The sequence below is a fragment of the Pecten maximus genome, chromosome 9, assembly GCF_902652985.1.
Source record: "Pecten maximus chromosome 9, xPecMax1.1, whole genome shotgun sequence".
NCBI classification, from domain to species: domain Eukaryota; kingdom Metazoa; phylum Mollusca; class Bivalvia; order Pectinida; family Pectinidae; genus Pecten; species Pecten maximus.
Window position 1 is genome coordinate 4,026,347 of NC_047023.1, and position 21,876 is coordinate 4,048,222.

The 21,876-nt window shown below is 36.3% G+C and overlaps 1 protein-coding gene across 1 annotated transcript in view; it reads left to right on the forward strand.

Annotated features, from left to right (window-relative positions):
* LOC117334736 (insulin-like peptide receptor) overlaps positions 1 to 21,876 on the forward strand; it is a 92,878-nt gene that overhangs the window by 17,764 nt on the left and 53,238 nt on the right. The window contains 1 exon segment of the mRNA XM_033894529.1: positions 13,093 to 13,638. Within this exon segment, the coding sequence (XP_033750420.1) occupies positions 13,093 to 13,638 (546 nt within the window).

Here is a 21,876-nt window from a genome sequence, read left to right on the forward strand (position 1 = left end):
AAACGTGTCGTCAGAACGCAATGATCCCTGGACCAAACGTGTTGTCAGCACGCAATGATCCCTGGACCAAACGTGTCATCAGAACGCAATGATCCCTGGACCAAATGTGTTTTCAGAACGCAATGATCCCTGGACCAAACGTGTCGTCAGAACGCAATGATCCCTGGACCAAACGTGTCGTCAGAACGCAATGATTCCTGGACCAAACGTGTCGTCAGAACGCAATGATCCCTGGACCAAACGTGTCGTCAGAACGCAATGATCCCTGGACCAAACGTGTCGTCAGAACGCAATGATCCCTGGACCAAACGTGTCGTCAGAACGCAATGATCCCTGGACCAAACGTGTCGTCAGAATGTACTGATCCAATGAACCATGTGTCGTTAGAACGCAAGGTTTGTTTGGTTTATTTTGTTTAATGTCCTGTTAACAGCCAGGGTCATTTAAGGACGTGCCATGTTTGGAGGTGGACGGAAGTCGGAGTACCCATAGAAAAAACCCCGGCCTACGGTCAGTACCAGGCAACTGCCCCACGTAGGTTTCAAACTCGCAACCCAGAGGTGGAGGGCTTGTGATAAAGTGTTGGGACACTTTCACCACTTGGCCACTGCAGCCCCTACGCATTTCCAGTGGATTTGTAAAGGTTGATATTTGTCATGCAGCATCTGAATGTGGCATTACCCCCTTTTCCATGCCCTCTTCAAGACTTGGGACATTTTTGTCTTGTCGAGATGTTAAACAATATCAAACCAAACCTAATCTGAACACCAATCCCTCGTACAAGATGAGTTTGAGGTGTGTGTAAAGCACAAGTGAAGCCAATCAAGTCCCGTAGACATTTTATGGTGATATTAACATGTGTCAGTGTGGCCATTTGTCACTATGGTGGAAAATACATATTCATAGAGTATCTGTACCTCTTATTTAGATAAATCAGGTAGTTAATTGAAGATTAACATAGTGTTATCCTCCTATTTATTGCACAAAATAATGCCCATATTGTCGGCTGTAAAATTTATAACTTTGATTATATTCAGTTACTTTTCCAGCAGTGATGGCGATGGCATTGCGGTAAGAGCCATTTTTCAGAAAGTATGAGTCCAACTTTAACCAAACTTGTTTATTGTTAGAGCACATTGTCGACATCTCAACACAGTCTTCATTTATATAGCTAAAAGATTGGGTATGTAGTATGGCTGAAAGGTGTGGGGGGTATATAGCTGACAGGTGTGGTGGGTATATATAGCTGACTGGTGTGGTGGGTATATAGCTGACAGGTGTGGTGGGTATATATAGCTGACAGGTGTGGTGGGTATAGGTGACAGGTGTGGTGGGTATATAGCTGACAGGTGTGGTGGGTATATATAGCTGACAGGTGTGATGGGTATATAGCTGACAGGTGTGGTGGGTATATATAGCTGACAGGTGTGGTGGGTATATATAGCTGACAGGTGTGATGGGTATATAGCTGACAGGTGTGGTGGGTATATATAGCTGAAAGGTGTGGTGGGTATATATAGCTGACAGGTGTGGTGGGTATATAGCTGAAAGGTGTGGTGGGTATATATAGCTGACAGGTGTGATGGGTATATAGCTGACAGGTGTGGTGGGTATATATAGCTGACAGGTGTGGTGGGTATATATAGCTGACAGGTGTGATGGGTATATAGCTGACAGGTGTGGTGGGTATATATAGCTGAAAGGTGTGGTGGGTATATATAGCTGACAGGTGTGGTGGGTATATAGCTGAAAGGTGTGGTGGGTATATATAGCTGACAGGTGTGGTGGATATATAGCTGACAGGTGTGATGGGTATATAGCTGACAGGTGTGGTGGGTATATAGCTGACAGGTGTGATGGGTATATAGCTGACAGGTGTGATGGGTATATAGCTGACAGGTGTGGTGGGTATATAGCTGACAGGTGTGGTGGATATATAGCTGACAGGTGTGATGGGTATATAGCTGACAGGTGTGGTGGGTATAGCTGACAGGTGTGGTGGGTATAGCTGGCAGTTGAGGTTTATAGCCCTGACAGGTGAGGTGTATATAGCTGAAGGTGGATGAGTTGTATTTAGCTAACTAAGGTGTTGTATTACGATGTCTACATGTTTTACATTGCCTTTGTAGTGATCTGATTTCTATATGAACAAAGGTTTTTGAACTCATTGCTGTTGCTTTAAGGCTGTACCTAGCCTGTTCCTGTACAGAGACATTAGAATGGGCTGAAACATGAAAAAACCCTTCTGTTTAGACTACACTATGTTGTGTCAATTTTCAATGTTGGCTGTTTATCTACATTTGCATATATATGTTAGCTTGCCTCTGGTTATAAGTGTTTATTCAAATAAGGATCTTTACATATTCATAAACTAGATTGATTAAAGACTGATTCACGCAAATCTATGAATGGGATATTAGTTTAAAAAAAATAGGTGTAATTACATGTCATTTATTTCAATATACATTGTATTTTACCATTTTGGTCCAAATATGTTAAATCAATATATTGATTGTGACCATGACTTATTCAATGCAGTATTATGTGTAAAGCATGTGTGTATTTTGATCTTTAATGGCCGGAGAACCATTGACTTGAATGCATGTTTTGATACCAAGATGTACTGATAATTACATCCAGAATCTGTTATAGTTATATCGGGACATGAATACTCGAAATTAAATCTCATAGTTATATCGGGACATGAATACTCGAAATTAAATCTCATATCTGTAAAAGTGGCATGAATCTTCTGTTTGTTAAAGTACAAATTATTTAAGGGGCCTGTAAAATAATGTTTTATGAAAATGGTAATTTTTAATTTAATTAAATTCACTGATGCTTAGATTTAAAAAGTCAAACCAGATTGAATACATTATATTGCATAATGAACAGCTAATAATTCTAAATAAATATTGCTGATTAAAAACAATAGGGAAATGATTGACAAATTTTAATTCCTTCATTTTGATTAGCTGTCACACTGGTGAGCTTTTACCATGGCTTTTGACGTCTGTCTGACCTCTCTGTCGTCTGTCTGGCCTCCCTCAACATTCACTCTTTAAGTCATGTCTGTCTGTCGTCTGTTGTCTGTCTGTTGTCTGTCTGGCATCTGTTGTGTGTCTGGCATCTGTTGTCTGGCGTCTGTTGTCTGTCTGGCGTCTGTTGTCTGTCTGGTGACTGTTGTCTGTGTGGCGTCTGTTGTCTGTCTGGTGTCTGTTGTCTGACTGGCGTCTGTAGTCTGTCTGGCCTCCCTCAACATTCACTCTTTACGTCATGTCTGTCTGTCGTCTGATTTCTGTTGTCTGTCTGGCGTCTGTTGTCTGTCTGGTGACTGTTGTCTGTGTGGCGTCTGTTGTCTGTCTGGTGTCTGTTGTCTGACTGGCGTCTGTAGTCTGTCTGGCGTCTGTTGTCTGTCTGGCCTCCCTCAACATTCACTCTTTACGTCATGTCTGTCTGTCGTCTGATTTCTGGTGTCTGTTTTCTGTCTGATGTCTGTTGTTTGTCTGGTGTCTGTTGTCTGTCTGGTGTCTGTTGTCTGTCTGGCGTCTGTTGTCTGTCTGGCGTCTGTTGTCTGTCTGGTGTCTGTTTTCTGTCTGGCGTCTGTTGTCTGTCTGGTGTCTGTTGTCTGTCTGGCTCTCCCTCAACATTTCCTTTATCATGATTGTTTTAAATCTCTATGGAAAAAGGGATTTTGATGAATTTGGTTTTGAGTATCATTGAGTGTATATAAGACTGGTATTGTATAATATGAGACAATATAATGGGAAGCCTGACTTTCAGTGGATTATAAACGAAGGACATTTGTAAAATGCCTCCTAGAACAATATTCTCTCATATTTGTTTAAATATCCATTTGAGTGATATAAACCCTTTGGGTCCTGTGATTTATTTGAATTCAAATTTGCTATTTCCTATCAGCATGGATACGACATAAAGCTTGGTTGGGATCAGAATCTACATTGGGTGTTATTATTTACATAGAGATTGTTGACATATATATTTATTGTGTTTATTAGTTATCCTGAAGTAATATATATACATAACTGTGAATAAAAACTTCAACAGGTTGTGTTATATTAAGGCTCAATTTGTCAGCTTAATTTCGCATAATAACTTTTAGAAATAATAATTCAGTTTCTTTTGGAATTTGTCAGTAATGCTAATTATAATCAAATGATTTATTGTTAGGTGTAATGTTGACCAAGGAAAATCCAAAAGTCAAGAGTTCTGTTCATTTGATATGGTCTGGCACACATTGGGGGCCTCTAATGAAATATAATTAATCAATGATTTGACCCCATTCAGCTTGTATAGAATGTCTTAAGAAAAACCGTAATATATTAAAAAAGAAAAGTTAAAACAAGAACTACTAATAACTATATAGTGTAGGATTTCGCTGTATGTGATCTTGAAGAAAAGGACTGAAAAGAAAACCATATTATTGCTTGTGGCAAAGACATATTTTAGGAGATGGAACGAAAGTATAGATTCAGTTAGTTGTCCGTAAAAATAGGATAGCTTTATAAGAATGTATTACTTATTACTGATGTCAGTTGTCCGTAAAAATAGGATAGCTTTATTAGAATGTCTTACTTATTACTGATGTCAGTTGACCGTAAAAATAGGATAGCTTTATTAGAATGTAGTACTGATTACTGATGGCTGGTGTTTAAGGTGTACGTAGATGGCTATGCATGACTTGAGGTGTGATAAGTATGACTACACATCAACACTTACCTGTCGTGTGTGTATCAGTTATAGCGTTACAGTTACTAACTTGTCTTTACCTGTCGTGTGTGTATCAGTTATAGCGTTACAGTTACTAACTTGTCTGTTTGTCTTTCCAAATGCTTAGGTGCAAAATTGGTAATCTGAAGCTTGTAAATATGTGCATTATTATTTATTATGACAATGACTATATGTGTTCATTGAATTTATTATTGATTGCGGCTCACAGTTGGGTGAATCTAAATTTGAAAACATGTTTATGAATTGGTAATAAGTATATGAAGTAGACATCAGTTTAAAAACATCAGTTAGTTGAAATGGAAAAAAAAATACTGCCTTTTGCACTCACTCAGATCAAAGGCTCTCAATAATGTTGAGTGTTGAAAAAAAAAATACTATACTGTTTTAAAATTGATTCCATTATTGAGACATATATATCAGCTGTCCACGTGATTTGGAATTGGACTATGACCATCATCTTTATGTTCCTGTTCATAACTATAGTCCACATCTCTATAACTATGGTCCATATCTCTATAACTATAGTCCACATCTCTATAACTATAGTCCACATCTCTATAACTATAGTCCACATCTCTATAACTATAGTCCACATCTCTATAACTATAGTCCATATCTCTATAACTATAGTCCATATCTCTATAACTATATAGTCCACATCTCTTAAACTATAGTCCACATCTCTATAACTATAGTCCACATCTCTATAACTATGGTCCACATCTCTATAACTATAGTCCACATCTCTATAACTATAGTCCACATCTCTATAAACTATAGTCCACATCTCTATAACTATAGTCCACATCTCTATAACTATATAGTCCACATCTCTATAACTATAGTCCACATCTCTATAACTATAGTCCACATCTCTATAACTATGGTCCACATCTCTATAACTATGGTCCACATCTCTATAACTATAGTCCACATCTCTATAACTATGGTCCACATCTCTATAACTATGGTCCACATCTCTATAACTATGGTCCACATCTCTATAACTATAGTCCACATCTCTATAACTATAGTCCACATCTCTATAACTATAGTCCACATCTCTATAACTATGGTCCACATCTCTATAACTATGGTCCACATCTCTATAACTATAGTCCACATCTCTATAACTATAGTCCACATCTCTATAACTATGGTCCACATCTCTATAACTATGGTCCACATCTCTATAACTATGGTCCACATCTCTATAACTATGGTCCACATCTCTATAACTATGGTCCACTTCTCTATAACTATAGTCCACATCTCTATAACTATGGTCCACATCTCTATAACTATGGTCCACATCTCTATAACTATGGTCCACATCTGTATAACTATGGTCCACATCTGTATAACTATGGTCCACATCTGTATAACTATAGTCCACATCTGTATAACTATGGTCCACATCTCTATAACTATGGTCCACATCTCTATAACTATGGTCCACATCTCTATAACTATAGTCCACATCTTATAAACTATGGTCCACATCTGTTATAACTATGGTCCACATCTCTATAACTATAGTCCACATCTCTATAACTATGGTCCACATCTCTATAACTATGGTCCACATTCTCTATAACTATGAGTCCACATCTCTATAACTATAGTCCACATCTCTATAACTATGGTCCACATCTCTATAACTATGGTCCACATCTCTCTAACTATAGGCCACAATCTCTATAACTATGGTCCCACATCTCTATAACTATGGTCCACATCTATATAACTATGGTCCACATCTCTATAACTATCGTCCACATCTCTATAACTATGGTCCACATCTCTATAACTATAGGTTCCACATCTCTCATAACTATAGTCCACATCTCTATAACTATAGTCCACATCTCTATAACTATGGTCCACATGTCTATAACTATATAGGTCCACATCTCTATAACTATTAGTCCACATCTCTATAACTAGTAGTCCACATCTCTATAACTATGGTCCACATCTCTATAACTATAGTCCACATCTCTATAACTATGGTCCACATCTCTATAACTATAGTCCACATCTCTATAACTATAGTCCACATCTCTATAACTATAGTCCACATCTCTATAACTATAGTCCACATCTCTATAACTATAGTCCACATCTCTATAACTATAGTCCACATCTCTATAACTATAGGTCCACATCTCTATAACTATGGTCCACATCTCTATAACTATATGTCCACATCTCTATAACTATAGTCCACATCTCTATAACTATAGGTCCACATCTCTATAACTATAGTCCACATCTCTATAACTATAGGTCCACATCTCTATAACTATGGTCCACATCTCTATAACTATAGTCCACATCTCTATAACTATAGTCCACATCTCTATAACTATGGTCCACATCTCTATAACTATAGTCCACATCTCTATAACTATAGTCCACATCTCTATAACTATAGTCCACATCTCTATAACTATAGTCCACATCTCTATAACTATAGTCCACATCTCTATAACTATATAGTCCACATCTCTATAACTATAGTCCACATCTCTATAACTATATAGTCCACATCTCTATAACTATGGTCCACATCTCTATAACTATAGTCCACATCTCTATAACTATATAGTCCACATCTCTATAACTATAGTCCACATCTCTATAACTATAGGTCCACATCTCTATAACTATAGTCCACATCTCTATAACTATAGGTCCACATCTCTATAACTATAGTCCACATCTCTATAACTATAGGTCCACATCTCTATAACTATAGGTCCACATCTCTATAACTATAGTCCACATCTCTATAACTATAGGTCCACATCTCTATAACTATGGTCCACATCTCTATAACTATAGGTCCACATCTCTATAACTATAGTCCACATCTCTATAACTATGTCCACATCTCTATAACTATAGTCCACATCTCTATAACTATAGTCCACATCTCTATAACTATGGTCCACATCTCTATAACTATGGTCCACATCTCTATAACTATGGTCCACATCTCTATAACTATAGTCCACATCTCTATAACTATAGTCCACATCTCTATAACTATAGTCCACATCTCTATAACTATAATCCACATCTCTATAAATATGGTCCACATCTGTATAACTATAGTCCACATCTGTATAACTATGGTCCACATCTGTATAACTATGGTCCACATCTCTATAACTATGGTCCACATCTCTATAACTATGGTCCACATCTCTATAACTATGGTCCACATCTCTATAACTATAGTCCACATCTCTATAACTATGGTCCACATCTCTATAACTATAGTCCACATCTCTATAACTATGGTCCACATCTCTATAACTATGGTCCACATCTCTATAACTATAGTCCACATCTCTATAACTATGGTCCACATCTGTATAACTATAGTCCACATCTCTATAACTATGGTCCACATCTCTATAACTATAGTCCACATCTCTATAACTATGGTCCACATCTGTATAACTATGGTCCACATCTGTATAACTATGGTCCACATCTGTATAACTATAGTCCACATCTCTATAACTATAGTCCACACCTCTATAACTATGGTCCACATCTCTATAACTATATAGTCCACATCTCTATAACTATAGTCCACATCTCTATAACTATAGTCCACATCTCTATAACTATGGTCCACATCTCTATAACTATGGTCCACATCTCTATAACTATGGTCCACATCTCTATAACTATGGTCCATATAACTATAGTCCACATCTCTATAACTATGGTCCACATCTCTATAACTATGGTCCACATCTCTATAACTATGGTCCACATCTCTATAACTATAGTCCACATCTCTATAACTATGGTCCACATCTGTATAACTATAGTCCACATCTCTATAACTATAGTCCACATCTCTATAACTATATAGTCCACATCCCTATAACTATAATCATCCATGCTTTCTTTCTAGCTGTCCACCTGTGGCTTTGAGTCTTGTACAAATGCACTCTGTACATGTAGTGTAGACTAAAACAACCAATAGCTTTAGCTCCAGCTGTATATAAGTGTACGAAGGTTAATACATATTTGTGATCAGAGGTCAAGGTGAAAAAGTAGGAGGAATGGGGAGTGATGTTATGCCTGGGAGCCTCGCTCAGAAAGCATGTGCCTTTTTACATATATACCTTATCATGTTACATCAAGTGGTATTCTCGGAGGCCGAGGTTGATATAGTATTCAGAGGCCTTGTTCCGGCTGTTCAATTTTTCATTCATAAAAGAACATGTGTACTATATGTATAGTACTGCTGTACAGTGTAACTTGGATCATGCTCTTAATAATATATTGTTTTGTTTTTACAGCTGATCAGAAACACAGAATGTGTTATCTATATTATTATTTACTGCATATTATATATATTTCATCAATGAAAGATAGATGTTCTGTTTTGATGTACATTTTATATTGTTTTATAGATCACCTGTCCCAAAGAGTCAAGTCAGACATAATCATGGCATAAATATACTTCTACCACAATACCCTGTGTTATTCAACTCTCAGACCATCAGTTAATCATTACAGCTGTTGATTAACAATCTGTTTAAACCACACATGATATAAACTCTGTACGCATTTTGATTGGCTAACACGGTGAACTTTGACCCAAGCTGCAATTGTTGACGTCATCAATAATCTAATGACGTCACATCACAGGGTCCCGGACGTCACCGGTACACTTTATTTGAATACGCGAAATTATACTTGGCCACGTTTCCCTTTGATTCGAACCGATATTATTGTGGTAGAAACAGGTCACACAACTTGAAATTGTTGGATATGGAATTTATTTCACACTCGTAAGTTATTTTTTAAAAGTTGCAAAAAACACTCGCTAAAGCTCGTGTCTTTTGTAACTTTGAAAAAATAACTCACTCGTGTGAAATAAATTCCATATCCAACAACCACTCGTTGTGTAACCTCTATCTCAATGTTCGTTGTGTGTTGTCCAACTTTTTACATTTGAATCTTCTTCTTCAAAACTACTCGGCTCATTTTGATCAAACTTGGAACATCACTAGGACATGAAAATCTAGATTTATGAGTCTGAAGTTTGGGACTAAAGGGTGGGACTAAAGAATGGGGCCAAAAGGTAAAAATTTAAATAGTAGGACAACTCCAGTCATTCAGATGTAATTAGTCCTAGATAGTAAGGACAACTCCAGTCATTCTGATGTAATTAGTCCTAGATGGTAAGGACAACTCCAGTCATTCTGATGTAATCATTGTTAGATAGTTGGGCAACTCCAGTCATTCAGATGTAATTATTGTTAAATAGTTGGGCAACTCCAGTCATTCAGATGTAATTAGTCCTAGATAGCATGACAACTCCAGTCATTCAGATGTAATTAGTCCTAGATAGCATGACAACTCCAGTCATTCAGATGTAATTAGTCCTAGATAGCAGGACAACTCCAGTCATTCAGATGTAATTAGTCCTAGATAGCAGGACAACTCCAGTCATTCAGATGTAATAAATATTGTTAGATAGTAGGACAACTCCAGTCATTCAGATGTAATAATTATTGTTAGATAGTAGGACAACTCCAGTCATTCTGATGTAATCATTGTTAGATAATAGGACAACTCCAGTCATTCAGATGTAATAAATATTGTTAGATAGTAGGACAACTCCAGTAATTCAGATGTAATTAGTCCTAGCTATATATAGATAATAGGACAACTCCAGTCATTCAGATGTAATAATTATTGTTAGATAATAGGACAACTCCAGTCATTCAGATGTAATTAGTCCTAGATAGTAGGACAACTCCAGTCATTCAGATGTAATTATTGTTAGATAGTAGGACAACTCCAGTCATTCAGATGTAATTATTGTTAAATAGTTGAACAACTCTAGCCTAATAATAAATGTTTTACATGTGTTGATAGACCAAAATTAAAACATTGTTTACACTTGACTGATGAACTACCCAGTTTACAATATTGATTATATATCTGTGATAATATGCCTATCCACTTATTGCTTTCATGGACCTGTGTATACAATTTTATGTAGATCTAGATATATTCATGCATGTAGTATTCACCTATAATAACATTTTTATTGCAATTGGTTACCTTTGATTGAGGAGAAATTATCATTTAAAATTTCTTTTAAAATTTTCAACCTGTTTTCATGGACCTGTGTATACAATTTTATGCAGATACATTACATACATGTTGTATTTAGCAATAATGACATGTTTATGGGTTACCTTTGATAGAGGAGAAATTATCATTTAAAATATTTTTCAGAATTTAAACCTGTAAATAATAATGAAAAAATGTATGTATTATGCCTTAGAAACGCTACAATACTTGTAAATAAATCTATTTCCATTAGTTACTGTTGTTCCTTTATACATGTACCATGTAAAAATGTATTGTTCAGACCTGATATTTGATACTATATTCTTGGATCAATGCTTGTGAATTGAAATGTTGACTGTCCTATATAGCTAGTTGTTAGAACAGCAGCTGTTAACATTTGTATATGGGCTGTACGTATAACAAACATACCTGTACAATGTAATATAACAAACATACCTGTACAATGTAATATAACAAACATACCTGTACAATGTAATATAACAAACATACCTGTACAATGTAATATAACAAACATACCTGTACAATGTACTATAACAAACATACCTGTACAATGTAATATAACAAACATACCTGTACAATGTACTATAACAAACATACCTGTACAATGTAATATGACAAACATACCTGTACAATGTAATATAACAAACATACCTGTACAATGTAATATAACAAACATACCTGTACAATGTAATATAACAAACATACCTGTACAATGTAATATAACAAACATACCTGTACAATGTAATATAACAAACATACCTGTACAATGTAATATAACAAACATACCTGTACAATGTAATATAACAAACATACCTGTACAATGTAATATAACAAACATACCTGTACAATGTAATATGACAAACATACCTGTACAATGTAATATAACAAACATACCTGTACAATGTAATATAACAGACATACCTGTACAATGTAATATAACAAACATACCTGTACAATGTAATATAACAAACATACCTGTACAATGTAATATAACAAACATACCTGTACAATGTAATATGACAAACATACCTGTACAATGTAATATGACAAACATAATTGTACAATGTAATATAACAAACATACCTGTACAATGTAATATAACAAACATACCTGTACAATGTAATATAACAAACATACCTGTACAATGTACTATAACAAACATACCTGTACAATGTAATATAACAAACATACCTGTACAATGTAATATAACAAACATACCTGTACAATGTAATATAACAAACATACCTGTACAATGTAATATGACAAACATACCTGTACAATGTAATATAACAAACATACCTGTACAATGTAATATAACAAACATACCTGTACAATGTAATATGACAAACATACCTGTACAATGTAATATAACAAACATACCTGTACAATGTAATATAACAAACATACCTGTACAATGTAATATGACAAACATACCTGTACAATGTAATATAACAAACATACCTGTACAATGTAATATAACAGACATACCTGTACAATGTAATATGACAAACATACCTGTACAATGTAATATAACAAACATACCTGTACAATGTAATATAACAGACATACCTGTACAATGTAATATAACAAACATACCTGTACAATGTAATATAACAAACATACCTGTACAATGTAATATAACAAACATACCTGTACAATGTAATATGACAAACATACCTGTACAATGTAATATGACAAACATAATTGTACAATGTAATATGACAAACATACCTGTACAATGTAATATGACAAACATACCTGTACAATGTAATATGACAAACATAATTGTACAATGTAATATAACAAACATACCTGTACAATGTAACCAACCACAATTGAGTTGGTATAACTCAATAACACACACAACTATTACACTCTGAAAACTTAATAATTTTTTAGAAACTGTTTGGTTCCTTCAGTCACCAATACATTAAATAAGAATTCAAACTTGTCATGAAATGCCCTGAAATCCAAATAAGTTTTTATTATCTGAATTTTTCATCTGTTTGAAATTGTGTTAAATAGCTATAAGGACTTGTGCTAAAAAGGCTGTTCTATCATTTTTTGGTGAATATCTACTTTTAGAAGATTTCCATTAAAACGGCTGTTGCATTATTTGGTAATGTCACTTTAGAAAGCTCAAGCATGACAAACTAAAATTCTTTTTAAAAATTTTAATATGTTTACTTTCTCTATTTACAGTTTGTGAAAGTATCGACATCAGGAATTATGTGAAAAATTTCAAGAAGAAGCTGGCGAACTGTACAGTTATTGAAGGTTTCCTAAAGATCGTTCTGATCGAGAAACCAAAACATGGACAATATGACCAACTGAGTTTTCCCGATCTGGTGGAAGTCACTCACTACGTGTTACTTTACCGAGTGTATGGACTACGCAGTCTGAGTCAAATCTTCCCAAACCTAGCAGTGATACGGGGCCAGGACCTATTTTACTTCTACTCCCTGGTCATCTACGAAACAATTGATATGGAGGACATTGGATTAATTGGCTTGACAACCATTGAACGAGGTGCAGTTCGATTAGAGAAGAATCCGAACTTGTGTTATATCGACACTATTGATTGGACGAAAATTGTTCCTTCCATGCAACTCTCGGATCATTTCTTTAAGGGAAATAAATTGACTACAGAATGTGTTAATGTTCCCCCGAAAAACTGCCCTGTGACTACTGTTGATGGAAAACGGGAACCCCGGAGCTGGAACTTGCATCATTGTCAAAAACTTCTAGGTAAGTCAAAAACATCCTTCATGTAAGGATATAAACGACTAAAAAATAAATTTTGAACTTTGTTATTTGAGGTAAAATGGTAAGTAAAGTGGATATATCGCGATGTACAAGGACCCATGGGTGAAGTTGAAAGTTTTTGTACTGTTATGTATTGAAACTTTTAATGATTTTAATTTCAGAGATCTGCTTTTGTGGATCTTCCCAACAAAATTACTGATAACAAGAACTGTTGATAACCTATCGTACAAAAAAGATTGCTCATGCAAATGAATCGGACTATAAGTAGCTATAGTTTGTATTATTACATAATGCATTTGGTTTTCCTTAACTATACACATTTAAGCTATATTTTGAACTATTGAACACTTGAGACACTTTAGAATTTGGTCACATACAAACTACCCTTTCAAGCGTCTAAGTCACTCAGATGTCAACACTGCCTGCCGACGACAGTCATGGTCACTTCTAGGCCTACAGGAAAGTCGAGATGTCAGTAATGAAGGCCTCGTGCAATAGAACATCTGTCGATTATTAGTACCGAGGGTCAAATATTCTGGCCTATTGCACATTTACAGACACCCTTGATATATTTATATGAAAGAACAAAGGTCAAGTTTGACATTGCTGTTAAACACAATCTAATTAAAATAAACACAATCTAATTAAAATATATATATATGCTCATTCTCACTATGTTACATGAACATCTAGCAACATCGTATAAGGGATCTCGTCAGGATGGCTTTTTAGGTCACCTGAGACAAAGTCTCAAGTGACCTATTCTAATCCCCTTTTGTCTGTCGTCGTGCGTCGTGCGTCGTCCGTCCGTAAACAATTTACATTTTCGACTTCTTCTCCAAAACCCCTAAACCAAATTCAATGAAATTTGGCAGGAAGCTTCTATGGCTAAAGGTCAACCAAAATTGTAAATTATATGGTCCCCACCCCCCAGGGGCCTCAGGGGCGGGGCTAAAAAGGGTCAAATTGACTAAAACTTCAAAAATCTTCTTCTCTACTCTCAGATATGGTGGAATCAAACACTCTTCATAGATGGAAGGGTCTTAAGGTGCTTTACCAAAATTGTAAATTTCATGACCCAGGGGTCTCACGTTTGCCCCTGGGGAGGGGGTAAACTTTACTATAGTTTATATAGGAAAATCACATTTTTGACTTTTATTTGTTTTATTTCTATTGGAATTCATTCTAATTTGGTTAACATTATCAGCATGGGATGACAGTTTGATGGCATGCACATGTTGGCCCTGACTGACCCCCAGGGGCTGATGGGCGGGGCTAAAAAGGGCCAAATTGACTGAAATTTCAAAAATCTTTTTCTCTACTCTCGGATAATATGGAATCAAATACACTCCATAGATGGCAGGGTCTGAAGGTGCTTTACCAAAATTGTGAATTTCATGACCCCAGGGTCTCAAGTTTGCCCCTGGGGAGGCGGTAAACTTTACTATAGTTTATATAGGGAAATAACATTTTTGACTTTTATTGTTTTATTTCTATTGGAATTCATTCTAATTTGGTAAACATTGTCAGCATGGGATGACAGTTTGATGGCATGCACATGTTGGTCCTGACTGACCCCCAGGGGCTGATGAGCGGGGCTAGAAAGGGCCAAATTGACTGAAATTTCAAAAATCTTCTCAAGACCGAAATAAGTTGGAATCAAATACTCTTTAAAGTTGGAAGGGTCTTATGATGCTTTACTAAAATTGTGAATTTCATGACCCCGGGTTCTCAAGTTTGCCCCTGGGGAGGGGGTAAACTTTACTAAAGTTTATATAGGGAAATCACATTTTTGACTTTTAATTGGTTATTTCTATTGAAATTCATTCTAATTTGGTAAACATTTTCAGCATGGGATGGCAGTTTGAGGGTATGCACATGTTGGCCCTGATTGACCCGGAGGGGCTGATGGGCGGGGCTAAAAATGGTCAAATTGGCTGAAATTTCAAAAATCTTCTTCTAAAGACCGAAATAAGTTGGAATAAAATACTCTTTATAGTTGGAAGGGTCTTAAGATGCTTTACTAAAATTTATTAATTTAATGACCCGGGGGTCATAAGTTTGTCCCTGGGGAGGGGTTAAATTTTACTATAGTTTATATAGGGAAATTACATTTTTGACTGATTTGTTTGATTTCTATTGGAATTCATTCTAAGTTGGTTAACATTTTCAGCATGGGATGAAAGTTTGATAATATGCATATGTTGGCCCTGACTGACCCCTGAGGGCTGATGGGCGGGGTCAAAAAGGTTAAATTAAATTAACTGAAATATTTCAAATCTCAGGTGACCGTTAAGGCCCATGGGCCTCTTGTTGGATTAACCAATCAAATTACTCCTTACAGAATCTTGGAAGTGAATGTCATATGTGTGAAATGGCTTGACTAGAGTGCATAGCTTGCATAATCTGTCAATCTGTTTCCTATATATTCATGTGCATGCTGTACAGAAATTGTTAGCTTTAGATTCATGATGGTACGATTGGGCGAGTTCGATGACACCGAAAAAGTGGCCCTGAAATTGAAATATTGAGATAACAAAGGTCACCAGAACGTTGCCCTTTGTGCGATGTCGTTAGGCAACATAGTGAGAATGACCATTTAGATTTTAATTATTTATTTGATATTAGAAAATATCAACCAAGTTAGCTTTATCAGTCTATTATTATTGGGGAACCTGATGAAATTCACCTGAAGATCATAGAATCATTGACACAAAAATGCGACTTAGTCAATCGGCAGTGTAAAAATCTTAAATCTCCTTCTAAAAGGAGTAATGACTATTCTCTCACCCTATTGGCCTATATATGTATGCAATGTTTAGGTTACATCAATGTAAGATATCATTGGAGGAGTGATGAGATTGACAATGTGACCTCATTGTATCGGTGGTAAATGTATGGGTGCACCGCGGGGTAATAATCTGACAATGTGACCTCATTGTATCGGTGGTAAATGTATGGGTGCACCGCGGGGTAATAATCTGACAATGTGACCTCATTGTATCGGTGGTAAATGTATGGGTGCACCGCGGGGTAATAATCTGACAATGTGACCTCATTGTATCGGTGGTAAATGTATGGGTGCACCGCGGGGTAATAATCTGACAATGTGACCTCATTGTATCGGTGGTAAATGTATGGGTGCACCGCGGGGTAATAATCTGACTATGTGACCTCATTGTATCGGTGGTAAATGTATGGATGCACCGCGGGGTAATAATCTGACTATGTGACCTCATTGTATCGGTTGTAAATGTATGGGTGCACTGCGGGGTAATAATCTGACTATGTGACCTCATTGTATCGGTGGTAAATGTATGGATGCACCGCGGGGTAATAATCTCTTCAGACTTTAACCGTTGGCCATTTGTTCAGTCTGTTTCCCCCGCCACTTCATACTCCAGTTTGTCTCTGCACCAAGTGTCAGTGTGCCATGTAATTAGACTGCTTATTAAAATCTACATAAAAAATCTCAGACACAGAAAAACACATCAAATAAAAATGTCCCAAACTTCTGATCATGTCTGATTCAATGGGAGAAAAAAGCGAGAACCTGGACAGAAGGCAAGTGTGATAACGCCGTTTGATTCGTAGGGTACAATTGGAAAGTACCGATTGGATCCAAGTGAAAATTGTTTACAGTTAAAAAGGCAGTATGCAGGCATGCATCTTGGTTGGAATGACAGTGAAGCATGAAGGAAGATGTCTGCTGTGTTTAATCCCTTATCTCTATCTTGGCTGTATGTGCATCCTTGTATACTTCACTGCCAGGCTGGGTCTGGCATAGGGACCTGGGTGGTGAGGTGTGGGCCTCACTTCTATTGTGAATCATGGGAAATCCTCTGTCTTTGATTGGCATAGGGATGACGTGAAGGATGGATCATGGGATAACTTCACAGTCCAAGATGGATTGTAGGATCATGTGATCCCTGATGGATTATGGGACTTTATAGTTTGTGGTGGATTGTGGGAACTAGCTTGATTATATGAGTGATGGATTATGGGACTTTATAGTTTGTGGTGGATTGTGGGAACTATAAGCTTGGTCATTATAGTCACTAATGGAGTATGGGACTTTATAGTGTGTGGTGGATTGTGGGAACTGGCTTGATTATGAATCACTGATGGATTGTGGGACTTTATAGTTTGTGGTGGATTGTGGGAACTATCTTGATTATGAGTCACTGATGGATTGTGGGACTGTATACACAGTTTGTGGTGGATTGTGGGAACTGGCTTGATTATGAGTCACTGATGGATTATGGGACTTTATAGGTTTGTGGTGGATTGTGGGAACTAGCTTGATCATTATAATCGCTGATGGATTGTGGGACTTTATAGGTTTGTGGTGGATTGTGGGAACTGGCTTGATTATGAGCTACTGATCGATTGTGGGTCTTCACAATATGTTATATTGATTGAATGCATGATCAGTCCCTGTAGTATTGAGTCCCTGATAGATTGTTTGGCTGTCCCTGGGGAATCATGTGACTCGTACCCTGACCGGGCCTCAAACTCACAATCTACGGCACCCAATGGCCTAGCCCGATATACCCGCAGCTTATACCTTGTGCTCACCCAGGAACTTACAAAGAATGTTTCAGTGGAGCAGTGATGGTCGGCCTGATATTCTGACATGATCATAGTGGAAGTCGTCTATTAGATGAGATGAATACCTGGATCGCAATATATTATATTATCAATGCGAATTATACTACACATATTATGAATTATTTTCATAAAGATATTTGAATTTCCCGTATATTTCTAAATATTTATAATTCATGTACAAATACATATATATATGACTGTGTGAATGAAGACAAATGTTCCTAGTGGAAAAATATATTTAAAAAGATCAAATGGGAGAAAACAAAAGTGAAAGTGGGTACATGACTACAAGGTTTAGCTGTACTGTTAACATTGGATATCGTGGTGAGTGATATTTAGGTCGTATTGGATACCCTCGTGTGATTCACAGTAGCAGCTTCAGTCCAAGGGCGAGGAGATAGCGATGACACGGGATAAACTCCCTATATAGCAGCTGCACAGTATTGCAACTTATCTGGAATGTCCCCTTTGTGTTGAGGAAACAATACACAGTTACTGAGCCAGCTGGTCAGACACAGCTGTGCACCTTACACTTATAATTTACAGTAACGAGACATTCATCAGTCTTACAACATTCCCTGTAAAGTCGTAATGATGATTATATAATTACGACACAAATATTTGCTAACCCACCCCACCCCCGCCCGCCCCGCTCCATGAAGTAAGTTTTTGTAAACAATGTTCAGTAATATTAATTATTGGTAGTCAATAATGATAATGTGTTAAAGTTAAATTCTACCATGTTTGCTATGTAAGGCTAGTTTTGATTGGTTTAAAACCATGTATTATTTTCCAATAACCCACGCTCGTGCCGATAATACACGGTCGTGAGTCACGGCTGTTACAATTTTAAATATCTAATATTCAATGCCATATGATAGATGCTCTTGATCGTAGTACTGTATTGCCTGTATATTTCATCAACAAATAATGCAATACTCAAGAAATAAATTACAAGGTTTTCCCGGGGTTTCTTTGCTGTTTTTCTATTAGAAAGAGGTCGATCTCATAACTAAACAGTACATGGTAGAATAGAAATAATCAACTTTGACTCGTGTATTGTTGCAGGATATACAACTCGGACTCGGATATTTTGCAATTTTAATTAATAACTCAGGCCTGCGGCCTTCGTTATTAAGTTAATTGCAAAATATCCTCGTCCTCGTTGTATATCCTGCAATAATACACGAATCATCGTTAATTATTTCTTAAACAACTCACTGGCTGGAATGAAAGACTCAGATTCAGGATATATATATAGTACAGACAACATAGTATCGATCAACACATTTTTTTATTTGAATGGCTGCCGAAAAGTAAGATATATTTTTCAAATTTTAAATTAAAAAAACCAGAGGATGAAAATGAATTGAACTGAACCAAGTGTTGATTACAATAAGCTATAGAATTAATGGTCGGGAGTCTGAAGAAGATCCATGTATTCAATCCTTTGTGTGATAAACTGCAAAGCGGAGACTGTTAAGCTAGAGTATACATATACTTGGCAAAATTGTAAGATATCACACGAAAAGGAGTCAAACACATGATTATTTTACTACTTCAAGGAGACAAATTCACAGCTTTTGTGCTTTGTAGCTTATTGCATTGCTGGCATGCCTGTTTTGGCCACAGATCAGATAATTGGATGTGTGTGGCATTGGTTTGATGTATAACTTATATCAGTGAGGAATAAAAAAGATATATATTTCAGATATGAAAGAGTCTAGCCAATACCATTGTAGTTCAATAAAGCCTCTCCTTTAACAAGAATTACGCAGTGGTAAATTTATGTGAAAGTGATTTTGATTTGATTATGATTCCGCACCAATTCCTCAACTCTTTATAGGAATTTAAAGGGTACAAGTCTTTATTTTATCCCCAAAATAACAAACTAAAAATGTGTAGAAATCTGTTGAAGTAATTTATCAACTAATAGTTTGTCATTGCATGGTGTTTAAATTAGCTGCCCCCCCCCCCCCCCCCCCCCCCCCCCCCGGTCAAGGTCACACCTTACTTTGAGGGGGGGGGGGGGAAGAAGAAGGTACATATATGGACATTGTACTGCTCTAGCAACTCTCAGAAATATACAGACAAATAGACAAATACATTCTTACGAAAATCTGATATCAAGATTGACACAACAACTAGAGTAAATATTTGGGGAGGTAAATAGTGTATATTCCCTGTCCTGACCGTTCAAAACTGTGATTAGACCAAGATGGATGAGTCCCTCCAGCAACTAACTCTAGCTGGCCTGTGTGTGTTGGCTCCTGACTTGTTGACTTTATTGGTAATATGCTACCTGTAGTTCACACCTTGACTACACCTGAACACCTGATGACGGATTGTTTTTCACCTGACAGCCTGCAGCCAGATCAGAGGTGTCTGGGCCTTGCCCAGCTCTAGCTAACCAGGACCATGCCATGTCCAGTTTAGGTCATATCCATTTCTGTCAGTATAAGACAGGCAGTGACCAATACATATCTTCAGCCCGATCACATCCATTATAACCGAAGAACCACAATAATACCCTGTCTCCTATACAAAGTTGATAATTCAATAATTCTCCATTACAAAATTGTGTTTTTTGTTTGTTTTGCGATTAAGATATTTTATTTCTCAAAAAAACTTTAAACTTGAATCAAATCAATTTTAGGAGTCAAAAAAAGTAACTTTTTTACATAGATTGACATAGATAATTTAATTACTGTCAACTTTTATGTATTTTCCCATCCCATATATATATAAGTCATCATTGATATATATTTGAGAGAACTTTTTTGATTATTTTTTTATTAAAAATTATAGTAGTGATGATAATAAATAAAGCAGATAACATGCATGGGAATAAATTACAAATTTTAAGCAAAGTTAAAATAATAATGAAATATCTGTGCAATGTACATTTTGTACACGTTAATATGCTGTCTGGATTGTCACTCGTAAAGTACTGCCCCGTTCAGTTTTGCTCCTATAAATCTATCACCTGAGTGAATATGTGGAATGTCATCCCAGCATTCCTGTTATAGTATTGTGGTATTTTGACACCCACACATTTCTCTTACCAGTTTAATTGCATTTCCACATAAACCATCTTTTTCATTGATTTATTCCAATTATCAAAAAAGTAAACATTCTTTCTATACACCTCTAATGCGTATCATTGTGTATTGGGTGTTGTATTACTTGCATATGAAAGATCTTGTCTTTATAGCTACGTACAAATGGCTTTACAAAGAATTTAAATGGTTATCACAAATTCCAAGGACATGCAAAGGCAGTTTGAAAATTTGTTTGATTTTTAGTTATAATTATTTTAGATTGATATATATATAGGTGCGAAAGCCTAAAACACCTAAAATGTGCAAGTTAAATGAATAAAATAATCTGATAATGTGCTATCAAAAATCAAATAATGTTAATAGTTCTTGATGAAGTCAAGCATTTATAAGTAAGTGTACTTCAATTAACTAATGACATGTCCTGTCCCGTCCCGATGCTATAGCTGCGATCCTCATCACACTGTGGAGTGTCAACAATTTGCAGCGTTACCCCATGACAGTCCTGTCCCGACTCTCCTTTTAGCAATGTTTTAATAAAAAAAAATGA